Source organism: Phocoena sinus, chromosome 2 (genome assembly GCF_008692025.1).
Source record: "Phocoena sinus isolate mPhoSin1 chromosome 2, mPhoSin1.pri, whole genome shotgun sequence".
NCBI classification, from domain to species: domain Eukaryota; kingdom Metazoa; phylum Chordata; class Mammalia; order Artiodactyla; family Phocoenidae; genus Phocoena; species Phocoena sinus.
The window spans coordinates 103,190,485-103,203,877 of record NC_045764.1 but is presented as its reverse complement, the minus strand read 5'-3'; the positions used below and the strand labels follow the sequence as shown (position 1 = coordinate 103,203,877).

At 54.4% G+C, this 13,393-nt stretch overlaps 2 protein-coding genes across 2 annotated transcripts; both read right to left on the bottom strand.

Moving 5' to 3' along the window:
- Positions 1 to 788: 788 nt before the first annotated feature.
- Positions 789 to 3,468, bottom strand: CMTM5 (CKLF like MARVEL transmembrane domain containing 5). The gene is made up of 5 exons (XM_032624045.1): positions 3,191 to 3,468; positions 1,985 to 2,137; positions 1,463 to 1,555; positions 1,179 to 1,263; positions 789 to 1,078 (listed from the first exon to the last, which is right to left on the bottom strand). The coding sequence occupies exons 1-5, from the start codon at positions 3,314 to 3,316 to the stop codon at positions 1,068 to 1,070; spliced, it is 468 nt and encodes a 155-aa protein (XP_032479936.1). The 5' UTR covers positions 3,317 to 3,468; the 3' UTR covers positions 789 to 1,067.
- A 1,021-nt stretch (positions 3,469 to 4,489) lies between these two features.
- IL25 (interleukin 25) lies at positions 4,490 to 6,920 on the bottom strand. Its single transcript, XM_032621728.1, has 3 exons — positions 6,912 to 6,920; positions 6,477 to 6,796; positions 4,490 to 4,517 (listed from the first exon to the last, which is right to left on the bottom strand). Exons 1-3 carry the CDS (start codon positions 6,918 to 6,920, stop codon positions 4,490 to 4,492), a joined length of 357 nt encoding a protein of 118 aa, XP_032477619.1.
- Positions 6,921 to 13,393: the final 6,473 nt, after the last annotated feature.

Genomic DNA, 13,393 nt, shown 5'->3' with positions numbered 1-13,393 from the left:
CCTTCACTAGCTGGTCTTCTTCCCCATCTGTGAGCGTTCAAGGATGGGCCTGCTGGGCGCCTCTGAATCCCTGGGACCCAGCATGGGGTCTGCACATGGGATGCTCAGGAAATGTCCTACTGACGCACTGGCAAGCTGGGAAGGTGGACCTGCTGGTGGAGGGAGCTGGAAATGAGGCTGGTCCATTTTTTGTGAGTTACAGGGGCTCAGTACCATATCCAGAACACCTGTTCAGGTGTTAGGAGAGCTGGGCTCCAGCCCTAACTCTGTCACAGACAAAGAGGTCACTTCCCCTAATTGGGCGTGTCCTCTCGTATGTGAATTGAGGGCATTGAACCAGCTGATATCTGGGGGCTCATGCAGCTCCAGCAATGTGGGAATCTGCCCTCATCTGACGCAGACCTCTCCCTGGCAGCCTGCGGGCCAAGTCCTCCCCTCACCACTAGGGGGAGCTCTACACACGCCCCAGGCAAGCACCTCACCTCAAACCCACTAAGACAGGTATGTGAAAAGCTTGGCAAGTGGGCACTCATTCACAGACGGAAGGCTTGCGCCTTCTCAGACACAGAAGCCTGGGTGCCCGGCCACCAGGCACACCGCAAGGTGGCCTTGCACGCAAGAGTTGTGGCATGGAAGCTTTATGTTGAAGGATGTCTAAGCCCCCCCTTTCTCATTGTTCACACCTGGTCCCAGAGAAGGGACCATGACCTGCTCCAGGCAACATTCCCATGAATACTCTTTGGCATTCCTAGTCTGCCTAATTTGGGGGGAAGAAAAAGATTCACCAGTAGGATTCAAGTCTTTTAATTTGGGAATGACCAGCTTCCTCCTATACCCTCCCTTTCATCCATAATACCCCCTCCCTGGCCGAGCTTCATCAGAAGTCAGATCTTAGAACACCAGGCCTCACAGACAAATCCCCGGTGACTTCTCAGGCCTGGCTCCATCGCTGTAGGCTGGGGTGGTGGACAGTAGGCTGGGGAGCTAGTGAATCCAAAGGAGACGTGTCTGGGCTCTGCTGTCCCCCTTTTCTGGCTGGGCTCAGGAGCCAGGTAGCCCCAGTATCACTACTGGTCCCCTGTGAAGATGGAGCCAGGTGGGGTAGGGCATGACAGGGTGGGGTAGCTGGGGCAGGGGGTAGAGGGGACATCTCCTCTTCCCAGAGCACAGGCACTCACCCTGGGTGGCCCTGGGCGCCATCTCAGTCCGGTAGATCTTGAAGGCATCATAGGCAAAGACGGAAACCAGGATGATGCCAAAAACCTGTGGGCGTAGGAGCAGGGATGGCACAACAAAGGTCATTGGGCCATTGATACTGGGGAGAGGGAGGTGGGTGATATGGGGCAAGGTGTGGGCAAGGTGTGGGCACTGGGTTGAGCTTGGGGTGGAGAGCGGCACAAAGTGTGCAACCACCAGCCAAAGGTCCTTGGGGAGCCAGAGAGCTCTGTGGGGCTGGACTCACAAAAGCAGCAATGGCAGCTCCATCCCGGGAGGTCACAGCCGCAAAGGAGACCACCAGGAAGATGATGCTGGCGCTGACACAGCGGAGGAAGTCCTGGGGGTTGGGGGGGCAGGGTCAAAGGGAAGCAGAGGGCAGGGGGCATCGCCCTGAGGTTTTCCAGGCTAGTCAGCAGCTTGACCCTCAGGCACTGTGAATCCCTACATGGAGATACCCTTGGACACAACATAAAGTGCTTGAGAGACAAAGAGAGAGAGAAAGTTCACACAGCTCCCCAGCGGAGGGATGAAGATAAATGCAGAGCAACCAGGACCAGGACCAGAACCCAGGGGCCTGGGCTGGGGCTGGACCTGGACAAGGGAGCAGATCTGAGGGATGTGGGTCAAAGGAGTGTTTGAGTGTTGGGTATGGGAGCCGGACTCCTTGTTAAACCAGGAAAAGGAGAGAGGCTGGGAGAGGAAAGGAAAATTCAACGTGCAGAGAAGAAAGGGACCAAAACGGGGTGGGGGAGGCAGGGTCCCTCACCAGACAGGGCCAGTTCAGCCGATCGAAGCGCTGGTAGTACTGGGTGGCGCAGAGGAAGAGGAAGGCTAGCGTGATGAAGAACTCCAGTAGCGCAGCAGCCATGTAGGCGGAGATGGAGGCCGTGAAACAGACAAAGATGATGAAGGTCAGGGCCTGCGGGACCGAGGGTGGGAAGCTTGCCAGGAGGGGGACACAGGCACAGCCAGGCCTTTGCCCTCTCCTCCCCGGAGCTCCCCCAGCCGGCCCCACCACCTGTCCTTGGAGGTCTCGCCATCCCTGGAGCCACATCCAGGGCCTTTGCCTATTGAGGCCCGACTCTGGCCCCCCACCTCTGCCCACCCATGCTCCCCCTGCCTCGGGATCCCAGCAGCCCCAGCAGTTTGACCAAGCTGCACGGCTCCATGGGCCGCCATTCTGTGAAATCCACAAGATAGTGTGTCCCCCTTTAGCCCCAAGTACAGTGGGAACGCCAGCCCCTGGAGTGGCGCCCACATCAGCCTGTGCCCCCAGGAGGCACCCCATGCCCCATAACACTTCTCCCACTCCTGGATGCCTAAAACTCTTCTGACAAGGGCCAGAGCCTCTGGTTCCATGCCAAGAGGCAAGGTTTAGAAGGCAGATGCTCCAGGGTGGACTCTGGGGTCCCCTCAGCTCTGGTGATGTAGGATGGCGTATATGCAGAAGATTTAAGTTTACTAGTAGGTCTTGCTAAGTGACTAAGGGAAGCTCCTTTCCTGAGGACAGATATTCATGGGGAGCAGGCAGCAGATAAAGTGGGGCTGCAGGAAGTCTGCCCTTTTTGGTAGTTGAACTTCTCGGATCTGCCAAGAAGTGGCCATCTTAAAGCCCGGGGAAAGACCAGCTGGTGTTACCGCTGTTCCATCCCTGTGCCTCATACCCCCTCGATGTCCCAGAGAGCTGTCCTCTGTTTAACTTCAATCCTTCCTGCAGCAACTGAAACCTGCTGTGACTGCCTCCAGATGGGAGATGAGGGGCTGGGTGCGGGGGGTGGGGCAGCTGGGGCCGGAGGGGTGTCCTGAGAGCCTGGGGAGGGAGGATGCTGAGGGCTGAGCCCTGTGGGGCGGGGGGCAGCTGGGGCCGGAGGGGTGTCCTGAGAGCCTGGGGAGGGAGGCTGCTGAGGGCTGAGCCCTGGTGGGGGGCCCGGGCTGGGAGATGGAGGCTGCAGGTCAGGGAGGCAGCTGTTACCAGCTCAGTTTCCAGCAGGATGCCTTTGAGGGACGAGAGGAACGTCTTGTCCACGGTGAAGCCCTGGAGCCCCGCAGCTGCCCCATCTTCAGGGGGTCGGTCCCGGCGATTCCAAGCACTGAGCATCTCCACGGGGCCCACCGGGCACAGCCCCCACTGCCACCAGCCAGTAAGGAAAATGGAAAACTGACAGGATGGGGAAGCAGAGAGGAGCAGGAAGGCACTGCGAGAAACCTGAACGTGAAGTGGGCAGGGCTGCTGTGGGACCCCGGGGAAGGCGGCTGCCCAGAAGGGCCTGCACCCAGCTGCCCAGAGCGCTCGGCTGGTTCGTGCACTGCCCCCCAGGCAGCACATGGGAGGGGAGGCGCGGGCAAGGGGGGAGTGGTCAACCCTCCCCTTACTTGGAGCCCAACCCCGCCTCCCGCAGAGGGGAGAAGCGGGGGTAGGAGGAGGTCCGCGGAGAAACCAGGATGAGCTGGGAGGTGAGCTGAGAAATGGGCCGGCCTAGGAGCCCCCAAGGACCCAAGCCTGAGGAAGTTTGTGGCCCTCTTCCCTAACCTTAACCCTCTTCGTCACCATCCTTTCTCCCTTTTCCTTTTAGGGAGGGTGGGAGCTGGAGCCCAGCCCAGGCAACACCCCCCAGAACCAAGCAGTAGCAGCCAGAACTGAGGACAAAGGCAGATTGTTGGGGGACAAGGGGGCGCTGTGTGCCTGCTGCAGTACCTCAATGGGCCTCTGTCTCTCCAGCATGCCAGGAGGGTGGCCTGACCCCCACCCCAGTGTTTAGGGCTGAGCCAGGGAGCCAGGGAAGGGGAGGGATGGGGGGCCACAGCGGAAACTCTGGACGGCAGTAGGTGAGGGCTGACAGTGGGGAGGAAGAGGGACCAGGCTGGGGACCACAGGATGCTCAGGCACCAGGGATGCCAAAGACAAATTAGGCCATTTTATTTATTTATTTATCTATCTTTTAACATCTTTATTGGAGTATAATTGCTTTACAATGGTGTGTTAGTTTCTGGTTTATAACAGAGTGAATCAGCTATACATATACATATATATCCCACATTTCTTCCCTCTTGCATCTCCCTCCCACCCTCCCTAACCCACCCCTCTAGGTGGTCACAAACCACCGAGCTGATCTCCCTGTGCTATGCGGCTGCTTCCCACTAGCTATCTATTTTACGTTTGGTAGTGTATATATGTCCATGCCACTCTCTCACAGCTCACCCTTCCCCCTCCCCATAGCCTCAAGTCCATGCTCTAGTAGGTCTGTGTCTTTATTCCCGTCTTACAGGCCACTTACAGCCAGTTCAAGTCTCTGTCCAACCTGCAGGGGCGGCAAGCGTCAGGTCCTGGGGGTAAGGCTGGCTGGCAAACAGGGGACCAGTCAGGAGCAGCGAGGGCCCAGGGTGGAAATGCCAGGACTGTCCAGGGCTTGGCTTATTCCAGCTCTGGTACCCGCGTGTCAGGTGGCTTTGAACAAGTCACCCCCTCTTCCCTGGGATTTATTTCCCCCAACTGTCAGTGAGGGTCGGGCATAGAAGAATGACTTTCCAACTGGTCCCAGAGCCCTAAGGGAGGCGGGGCAGGTGAGCAGCTCCACCAGAGCCTCCACCAGACCAACCCTGGTTCCATCTGTTACATACACTGGGCTCTAGCTTGAGGTTCCTTTTTGTAATTGTTATCATTTTTTAGGGTTTTTTAAAAGTTTAAAGTAAAAACTGCTCTTATATCCAAATATAAGAAAATATCAAGTGAAGGCTGACAGTCTGTCTCCCCATCCCCCTCCCCAGAGGAAGCCACCGTCTGCCATATCCTGCCCGTCCTCCAGACACAGGCTGGGCATGTATTATAAGCACACATAAGAGTGTGTGGTAAGGCTTAGTGACTTATTCTAAAAGGATTTCATGGTCCCTAAAAGGCATGAAAAGTAGGTGCTCCAAAGGTCTGGGACCCCAGAAGCCCAGAGGGAAACAGCCCCTAGGTTGTAAAACCATCCTCCAAACAGACAGGACTTCGCAAACTGGGGCTCAGCAAGTGTGGCATTTCCCAGAGTGGCATTCCCCAATAAACACGCTGCAGCAGAAGGGGTCTGTGGCCAAATGAGTCTGGGAAGCTCTGAGTTTAATGATTTCTTCTCTGTGGACTTCTTGCCATGAAGGTGCTGGGCACACTGGGAACCTCCAAGGAGTGGGGCCTGCAGCAGTTTTTCCCCCACTTACCTGACGTCATCATTTTTTTTTTTTTCTGAGGAACAGCTTGTGGGACAAGAGTTGCAAAGAGCACTCTTTGTGCACTCAGGGGTTCACGGCCTCCCAACCAGGGGTCTAGATCCCAGCCGAGTCAGCCATCTGGTACCCAGCCTCCCCAAAGGGGCTCCCACCTCTTTAGATTTAGCCCAGAACCCAGCCAGCCTTCTGAGACCACTTCAAAGCAAAGTGACCTACAGTCTCCACCCTGGATCTAGTCTCAATCAAAGCTGACCCTTCCCTACCCACTGACCTACTCCATCCATCCTCAAAGCCAAGGCTAAGCCAGAACTAGACTTACAGAGAGTGGGAACACAGACACCCCGTGAGGACTCAAGACTGCAAGAGAAATATGTTTGGGATCCCTAAGGCACTAATTTTTAATATTTTTATTAATTTCAGGGCTTCCTAATATTTTATTTTACATCATGACACAAATAGAGGATTATGTGTGTGGCACACAGCAAAAGAAAAAGACTGCTCATGATCAAAGATAACCAGCCTGGGGCTCCAACCACCCAGCTGCGCCCCCCAGAGCAGAGGGAGGGTATAATTATAACCCATTCATGGCTCAGGGCAGTAGCATTTGGTATTGGGCTTCTTCGTGCCTGTATTGTACGTTATCCTCTGATATTTTAGTTAGAAAAACACAGCCATTGTAGGGGAAGAAGAAGGAGAAGAAGGAAGAGGAGGCAGGGAAGAAGTAGAGGAAGAAGAAGAAAGGAAGAAACCAACATTTTCTGTACTAAGTACAGATTTTTCATATCTTATTTCCTATGATCTGCACCATTAGCCTATGGACTATTATTTCATTTTACAGATGAAAAAAACTAAGCTTTGAACACTTGAGTGATTGGCCCAAGGTCACCCAATAAGAGTCAGAGCTAGGCCTTGTCTAACACCCAAACTTGATAACCTCCCTGAGGTAAAAGGGGGCAGGTGGGCTGGAATTGTCTGGAACTCCCCTGGTCCCTCGCACACACACTGACCAGCACGTGAGCAGGTGTTCGGGAGGGGACAGGGGCCAGCAGACTCACTTGTATCTCCAGGGGGCAATGGACCGGCTGTTGAGGGGTCTGTCTTCACTGGCCTTGCAGGATTCCGGGTGGTGGGCAAGGCTGGTGGTCTCTGGGGGAGGCATGAGCACAGTGTTGCACTTCAGCCACTCCTCAGTGGGGTTCTGTCCTTTGCTGGGGCAGCAGCTGGGCCAGTGGGTACAGCCCTTCTGGGGCCGCAAATGGAGGGTGTGGGTTCCCAAGACCATTGCCAAAAATGCAACCATCTGTAGGAAAAGGCCAGTGAGAAAACTGCTTCCACTTAGTCCGGGTACCCCCTCCCCCAGCTGTTCCCTGAGCTCCTGGATTCATGCCACATCTGGTCCCCAGCCCCAAACCTGAGAGCTTCCTCCACCCTAGCCACATCTCTGCTCCTGCTCTGCTCAGCATGTCCCAGCCAGGCCCCTGCACACTCACTTGGTACATGCCAGATGCTGCTCCCCCAGCCTGGGTGCCGCGCTGGCTGACAGCAGGGCCTTGTGGAAGCAGGTTGACTGGAGCAGTTTAGGAGTCCTGGTTTTATCTGCAGCAAACCTGTTTTGTTTATTCAAATTTTTTTCCACTACCTTTTGGAGTGTGTGACCTGAGATTAAAAAACAAAACAAGGGCTTCCCTGGTGGCGCAGTGGTTGAGAGTCCGCCTGCTGATGCAGGGGACATGGGTTCGTGCCCTGGTCTGGGAAGATCCCACATGCCATGGAGTGGCTGGGCCCGTGAGCCATGGCCGCTGAGCCTGCGCATCTGGAGCCTGTGCTCCGCAACAGGAGAGGCCACAACAGTGAGAGGCCCGCATACCACAAAAAAAAAAAAAAAAAAAAACCCGAAAACCCCAAAAAACTTGCAAGTGTTTTCAAAAGCTGATTTAAATGCTAGACTCACAGAAGTTGTGATTAACATCATTGTAAGCCCGATAACCTATTGGGTAAACTTTGTTCTTTATGCTTTTCCCGGCATGGGTCAAAGCAATAGTACCCTGCTATTCTATGCCTTTGAGAACAGGCATTATTGGAATTTCCCTGGTTCGCTTGGTACCCAAAATTAGGGAACACCATCCTGGTCTCTCTCCAAGAGGCCTCGTTTCTATGATCCCTGCTGCTCCCACCCATGGTCTTGTCTCTTCTCTTCCCTTTCTTCTCAGATGTCCTCCTGATCACCGACCTTAGTGAACATTTCCCTCTATCTCCTTGTTCTCTGACCCCTTCTGTTCTCCGGCCGCTTCCTCATCTTCGATGACTCCAACTTCTATGACCACAATCATCTATGACTTCTCCTCATTGTCCGTTACCCTCTTCCTAACTTCTACCCACCCTCCCCTGGGGCCACCCCACCCCCCATCCCTGCGCGTTCCTTGACCTACTTCGGGCTAGGGATACAGGCCTAACCCCACAGGCTGCCGGGAAGGCCTGCAGCCATCAGTTTGCCGGCTGGATGTGCAGGGCCTGTTGGAAGAAGCGGTGGGTGACTGTTCCCATCGCATGAATGAGAAGGCAGAGCCAGGAAGAGGATGGGCAAGGTGACAGCCTCATCTAAGAGGCAACAGGAACACCCAGCTCCCAGATCAGCCGGCCCCCACCCCTACTCACTGGGCCTCGGGCACGAGGACCACGGCAGGGGGAGCTGCCACTCTCAGGCCAGGGGGTGAGCCCATTCAGTCTCAGCTCCATGGACCACTGTTGGCCAGGAGGGGGTATGTGTGCCCTGGAAAGGCTCCAACTGGGCCTGGCCCCAAAGACTCAGGTCAGCCAGGGGCCACCCCATCTGGGGGCTCTCTGCCTCCTTCCCTCCCACCTTTTTCTCTTCATCCTTGTCCATCAACCCCCTTCATTCTACACACCCACAACGCCACCCCACCCCACGCCAACACACTCATACCCAGACATTGTCTCTAGAATGATGTTTCCTGATTTGCATGTGTTTTCCCTTAGAAAATACTCCACTGGTAACCAAGGACTCAGGAAATAAACAAAGGGAACCAGGAATAACTTAAATGGCAGAGTGAGAAGGAATCCTTCGAATGCTTTAGGGCAAAGCAGAGGAGTGCTGAGGTGGGGGGGGGCATGCTGAAGTGGGAGAAGCTGCTCTGGTGAGTTTTCAGGGGCCTGGAAGTAGAGGTGGGGTGAGGGCTTAGGGGAAACAGGTGGTGGCCGAGACAGCAGGGGCACTTAGGAAGAGCACTGAGGCCGGGACATCACCCCACTCACACTGGCCCACTTTCTGCCCCCGTGCTCCCAGGCACGCTCTCACTTCCATCCGCCCCTCAGCTCCTGGGCATCGTGTGCCAGGACGGTGCCAAGCCCTGCACAGGCATCAGCTCATTCCACCCTTATAATAAATCTGTGAGATGGAAACTATTGTCTCCATATTAAGATGAAGAACTGAGACCCAAAGAAATTGAGTAACCTTACCTAGGTCACACCGTTAGCAAGAAGCAAGGCTCGCTTCCCACCCCAGCCCTGATCAACTCCAAAGCTAAGCTCCTGGCATGGAGATGCCACACTGCACTGACCCCTGGTTGGTTGCAAATGGAAGGGAAGGCCCCCTGTAAGGGTCTCACCTGACCCTGCCCCAGGCCACAGGGCATTCCTTCCCGCTCAGGCATTCAGCCCTGCTGGCTGGGATCCGCGGCTCCAGCTTCCCCTTCCCCAGCCTTAGGTCTGGCACGTGGACCCCAGGGTGGCTTTTGGTGTTCCTGAGCAACCCCCAACCGCAGAAAAGGCTTTGAGGGGGCCTTCCAGAAGAGCTGGATCCCTTGGGTCTCTCCCAGACCAATCAGAACCTCAGAGGCTGACACGGGCCCGGACCTCTTGATCTTGGCCCCTATCCAGGACAGCGTGCTTGAAAGAGCCGGAAGTGATCCAAGCTACTTGTTTCACTTGTTGATGCCGCGAAGGACCCACGTTGGTTACGTGGGACATTTCCTCCAGGAGAGGCCTTTGGGGTGTCCCCTGCCTCTGTACCAGGACCTTCTCTAAGGAAACCCCTGAAGGGCAGTCTCCCCTGCCTGACCAGGCCTGATGCAGAACTTGCGCTCTGAGCCACGTGTCCCCACTCACCTCTTCCCATTTGCTCAGTCTCCACCCTTATCTCAGGAGCAGCTGTGGGTCTCCGCAGGATGACTCCCTGCCATGAGAAACATGTTCCAGAGGGTTCTCCTGTTGGGGTGACTAAGAATCCCTGAGTCATTTCAGCTTCCAGGGAATCACTAGGGGTGTGGAGAGATGGGGGTGGCAATGGGGAGAATGTAGAGGCAGAAGCAAAGGAAAGTTCACCCAGTACCCAATATCACGGGTGCTTCCCCATGTGTCCTCACCTGCCTGGGCCTGACCTGGCAGCCACGGGGGACCAGCTGAGAGTCCCACCCCCGAGCCTCTGGGAAGAGATCAGCCCCTAGCAGGAAAGAGCAGGGAGGATGTGACAGGAAGCACCCCACCTCGGCCAAGAAAGCTTGCAAAACGCTGCGATGGCTGTCCTGCCCTTCCTCAGAAAGTCACCCGAGTTCTCACCCTTCCCCTGCCTCTGATCAGCTCTTCGCCTAGGGGCCTCTCTTCTCTTGTAGAAATGTGCATGTTTGGTGCGGCTTGGGCGGTGGGCTGGGGGTAACCTGGGTGGCCACAAAAGTGCCAACTAGCCTAGCAGCCCCTGCAACAGTGCTGAAACCAGCGCTCCGCAGGGCCTACTGAAGCTCATCTGCACTCACCTGAGGTGAGGCAGGGGCATTGGTGGTTAAAATGCTGAAATATTACTTGTGTCCCAGCTGGTAAATAGATACTGTCCTCAGGGCTGGAGCACGTCCACACTACAACCTCCCTGTGATCCTGCAACTAAAGGGAGACCGCCTGGCCCAGACGGAGGCCTCCAGAACAGGCTCCCATGTCCTGATGGGGATGCCACGATGGTACCGGTTGCTAATTATTTGTAGTATCATCTTTACTTACATGGTGCCTGGAGCCTGCCTTCAAAGAGAACCCAGTCTGGTCTGGGAGACACGCAGAGAATCAGAGTGAACAGGACAAAAAGCCTAGCAACTCCCTCCCCCAGCCCAGGCCTGGTGCCTCCCCCATGGTGGGCCTTTGGCTTACTTAACTCTGTCCTACAGTCATGGCTGGCCTGTTCATTCGCCCATTTGCCAAATATTTATTGAGCACTTATTATATGCCAGGCACCATTCTAAATGCTAGGAATGCAGAGGAGGACAAGCCAGATAAGGTCCCTGCCTCAAGAAGCTTACGTTTTAGAAGGAGACACATGGTAAATAAAGAAACAAGATAATCTCTGATAATAATAAGTGCTATGAAGAAAATGAAAGAGTGTTAAGAAATAGAGAATTACTGGGAGGTGGGGGGTGGGTGGAGGGAGGGGCAACTTAACTTTAAAAAGCCAGGGAAGGCAACTTCCCTGGTGGTCCAGCAGTTAAGACTTCGCCTTCCAATGCAGGAGGTGCAGGTTTGATCCCTGGTCGGAGCTAAGATCCCACATGCCTCGCAGCCAAAAAACCAAAACATAAAACAGAAGCAATATTGTAACAAATTCAATAAAGACTTTAAAAGTTGTCCCCATCAAAAAAAATCTTAAAAAAAAAAAAAAAAGCCAGGGAAGGCCTTTCTGAAGATGTGGAATTTGACAAGATGATGGAAAGAGTTTGGGAAAGAGTGGTCCAGGCAGAGGGAACAGGACATGCAGAGTCCTAGAGGTGAAAGAGCTTGACATGTTTCAGAAACAGAACGGACAGTGTGGGTAGAAAACAAAGGTTAAGGGAAAGGGTGGGATGAAATGAGGTGAAGAGGTGGGCAGGGACCAGCTCACATAGGATCTTAAAGCCTGTGGTGGAACATTTGTTTTTTAATTTATATATATTTTTTATTTTTGGCTGCATTGGGTCTTCGTTGCTGCGTGCAGGCTTTCTCTGGTTGCGGCGAGCAGGGGCTACTTTTTGTTGGGGTGCATGGGCTTCTCATTGCAGTGGCTTCTCTTGTTGCGGAGCACAGGCTCCAGGCGCACGAGCTTCAGTAATTGTGGCGCATGGGCTCAGTAGTTGTGGCTCGTGGGCTCTAGAGCGCAGGTTCAGTAGTTGTGGCACACGGGCTTAGTTGCTCTGCGGCATGTGAGATCTTCCCGGACCAGGGCTCGAACCCACTGGCAGGCAGGTTCTTAACCACTGCACCACCAGGGAAGTCCGGAGCATTTGGATTTTATGCCAGGTTCAGTGGGAAGGTATCAACTGTATTCAAGCATGATATACATGATGTGGGTTTCTTGAAGGCAAGTTCCGTGTCCTTGACATTCTGCTGCCCCACAGAACTGGCATCAGATAACAATAGTAACAGTTGCTTTGAGCCAACATTTACACATCATGGACCAGGCACTGTTCTCAGGCTTCTTCTTTTTTTTCTTTTTTAATGAATGAATCTTTTTTTAAAAAATTAATTAATTTATTTATTTTTGGCTGCATTGGGTCTTCGTTGCTGCACGTGGGCTTCTACTCTTTGTTGCCGTGTGCTGGCTTCCCATTGCAGTGGCTTCTCTTGTGGAGCACAGGCTCTAAGCGCACGGGCTTCAGTAGTTGTGGCGCACGGGCTTAGTTGCTCCGTGGCATGTGGGATCTTCTCCGACCAGGGCTTGAACCCGTGTCCCCTGCACTGGCAGGCCGATTCTTAACCACTGCGCCACCAGGGAATTCCAGTTCTCAGGATTCTCTCAATCCTCTGTTCCATTATTATCCCATTTGACAGACGAGGAACCAGAGGCTCCCAGAGGTCACATAGCTTGCCAAGGTTGGAGTCGGCTAGTGTCGGAGCCAGGATTAGAATGCAGCCAATCTGGATGCCGTGGGGTCCAAAGAGAGGAGAACTGGAAGAATCCATGAGCACCCGAGAAGTTCTGAGTAGAACAGGTCACGGGGTGGGATGAGGAGGAGATCAGCTGATTGGCCCCGCTGGGAAAGGACAAGAGTGGGAGAGAAGACTGGGACCCAGAAAGCCTGATGGAGGGGTTCCTGCCTTTCTACCCCCTGAGTAGTGGCAAACGCAAGCCCCGAAGCTGAGGGCCCCCCTGCCTGAGGCTGCCGCCCACCCAGGGTCTTAGCCTACCACCCAGCCTGGGTTTTCTCCAACCTAACCTGGAGCCCAGAACTCTCCCTGACCAAGTTAGAATCACCTGAAACCTCAGTTTGCGAAGGAGAGGGCGGAGATGAGGCATAAGGACAGGAAGAAGGTTCCTCCTGCCCTCAACAAAGAAGCACTTTGAACTTTCATGAAGGTACAAGCTGGGGGCGCAGGGGGAGTTGTGGGGAGCCAAGGTGAAGAGGAAAGGCCATTGTGCTACGCACTTTACGTATATTTACTCCTCACCAAAGCCACTGTTCCAGATGAGGAACTGAACTTCAGAGATGTTCCAGAGCTTGACCAAGGTCACAGAGCTGACAAACCAGGATTCACTCCCAAGTCTGACCGGCTCCATTTCCTGCCTGGGCAATCCAGAAGCACAGACTTGTGTTCTGCAGGTGTGCACTCTAACCCCCTCACCTAGTTCCAGGTACTAGCTAGGCGCTCAGCTACAAGGAGGGCAGTGAGGCTCACTGCCCTCCTCCCAAACCACCATTTTGCCAGGTCCCAGCACTTCCTTCCTGCTTAGTCTTTTCCGGCCTCCATCTGTTTCCCCTGTGCCAATCAGGGCACTCATCTCTGGAACAGCGTTTCCTGCCCACCTCCATCTTGAGCCCCAATTTGTCTTGGCGGTCCCCTGGGCAGAGATCATATACCAAGTCACTCCCCAGAAGCTGAATATCTGTGTTCCAGGCAGCCAGCACCCCCCCCCCCACCAGGGCTGGGGTCTGGGAGAAGTTGGACCAGGCTGGAACTGGAATGGGGGAGCTCTCCCTTGAGATGCATCTGGAAATGTTAA

Excerpts from the sequence above, each read along its gene's own strand:
- CMTM5 (XM_032624045.1), bottom strand. The coding sequence starts at position 3,316 with ATGCTCAGTGCTTGGAATCGCCGGGACCGACCCCCTGAAGATGGGGCA. Across the intron at positions 2,138-3,190 it reads TCCTGCTGGAAACTGAGCTG|GCCCTGACCTTCATCATCTT; the intron begins GTAACAGCTGCC and ends TCGGTCCCGCAG. Across the intron at positions 1,264-1,462 it reads GAGCTGCCATTGCTGCTTTT|GTTTTTGGCATCATCCTGGT; the intron begins GTGAGTCCAGCC and ends CTACGCCCACAG.
- IL25 (XM_032621728.1), bottom strand. Across the intron at positions 4,518-6,476 it reads ATTGCCCCCTGGAGATACAA|GTTGGACAGAGACTTGAACT; the intron begins GTGAGTCTGCTG and ends CCGCCCCTGCAG.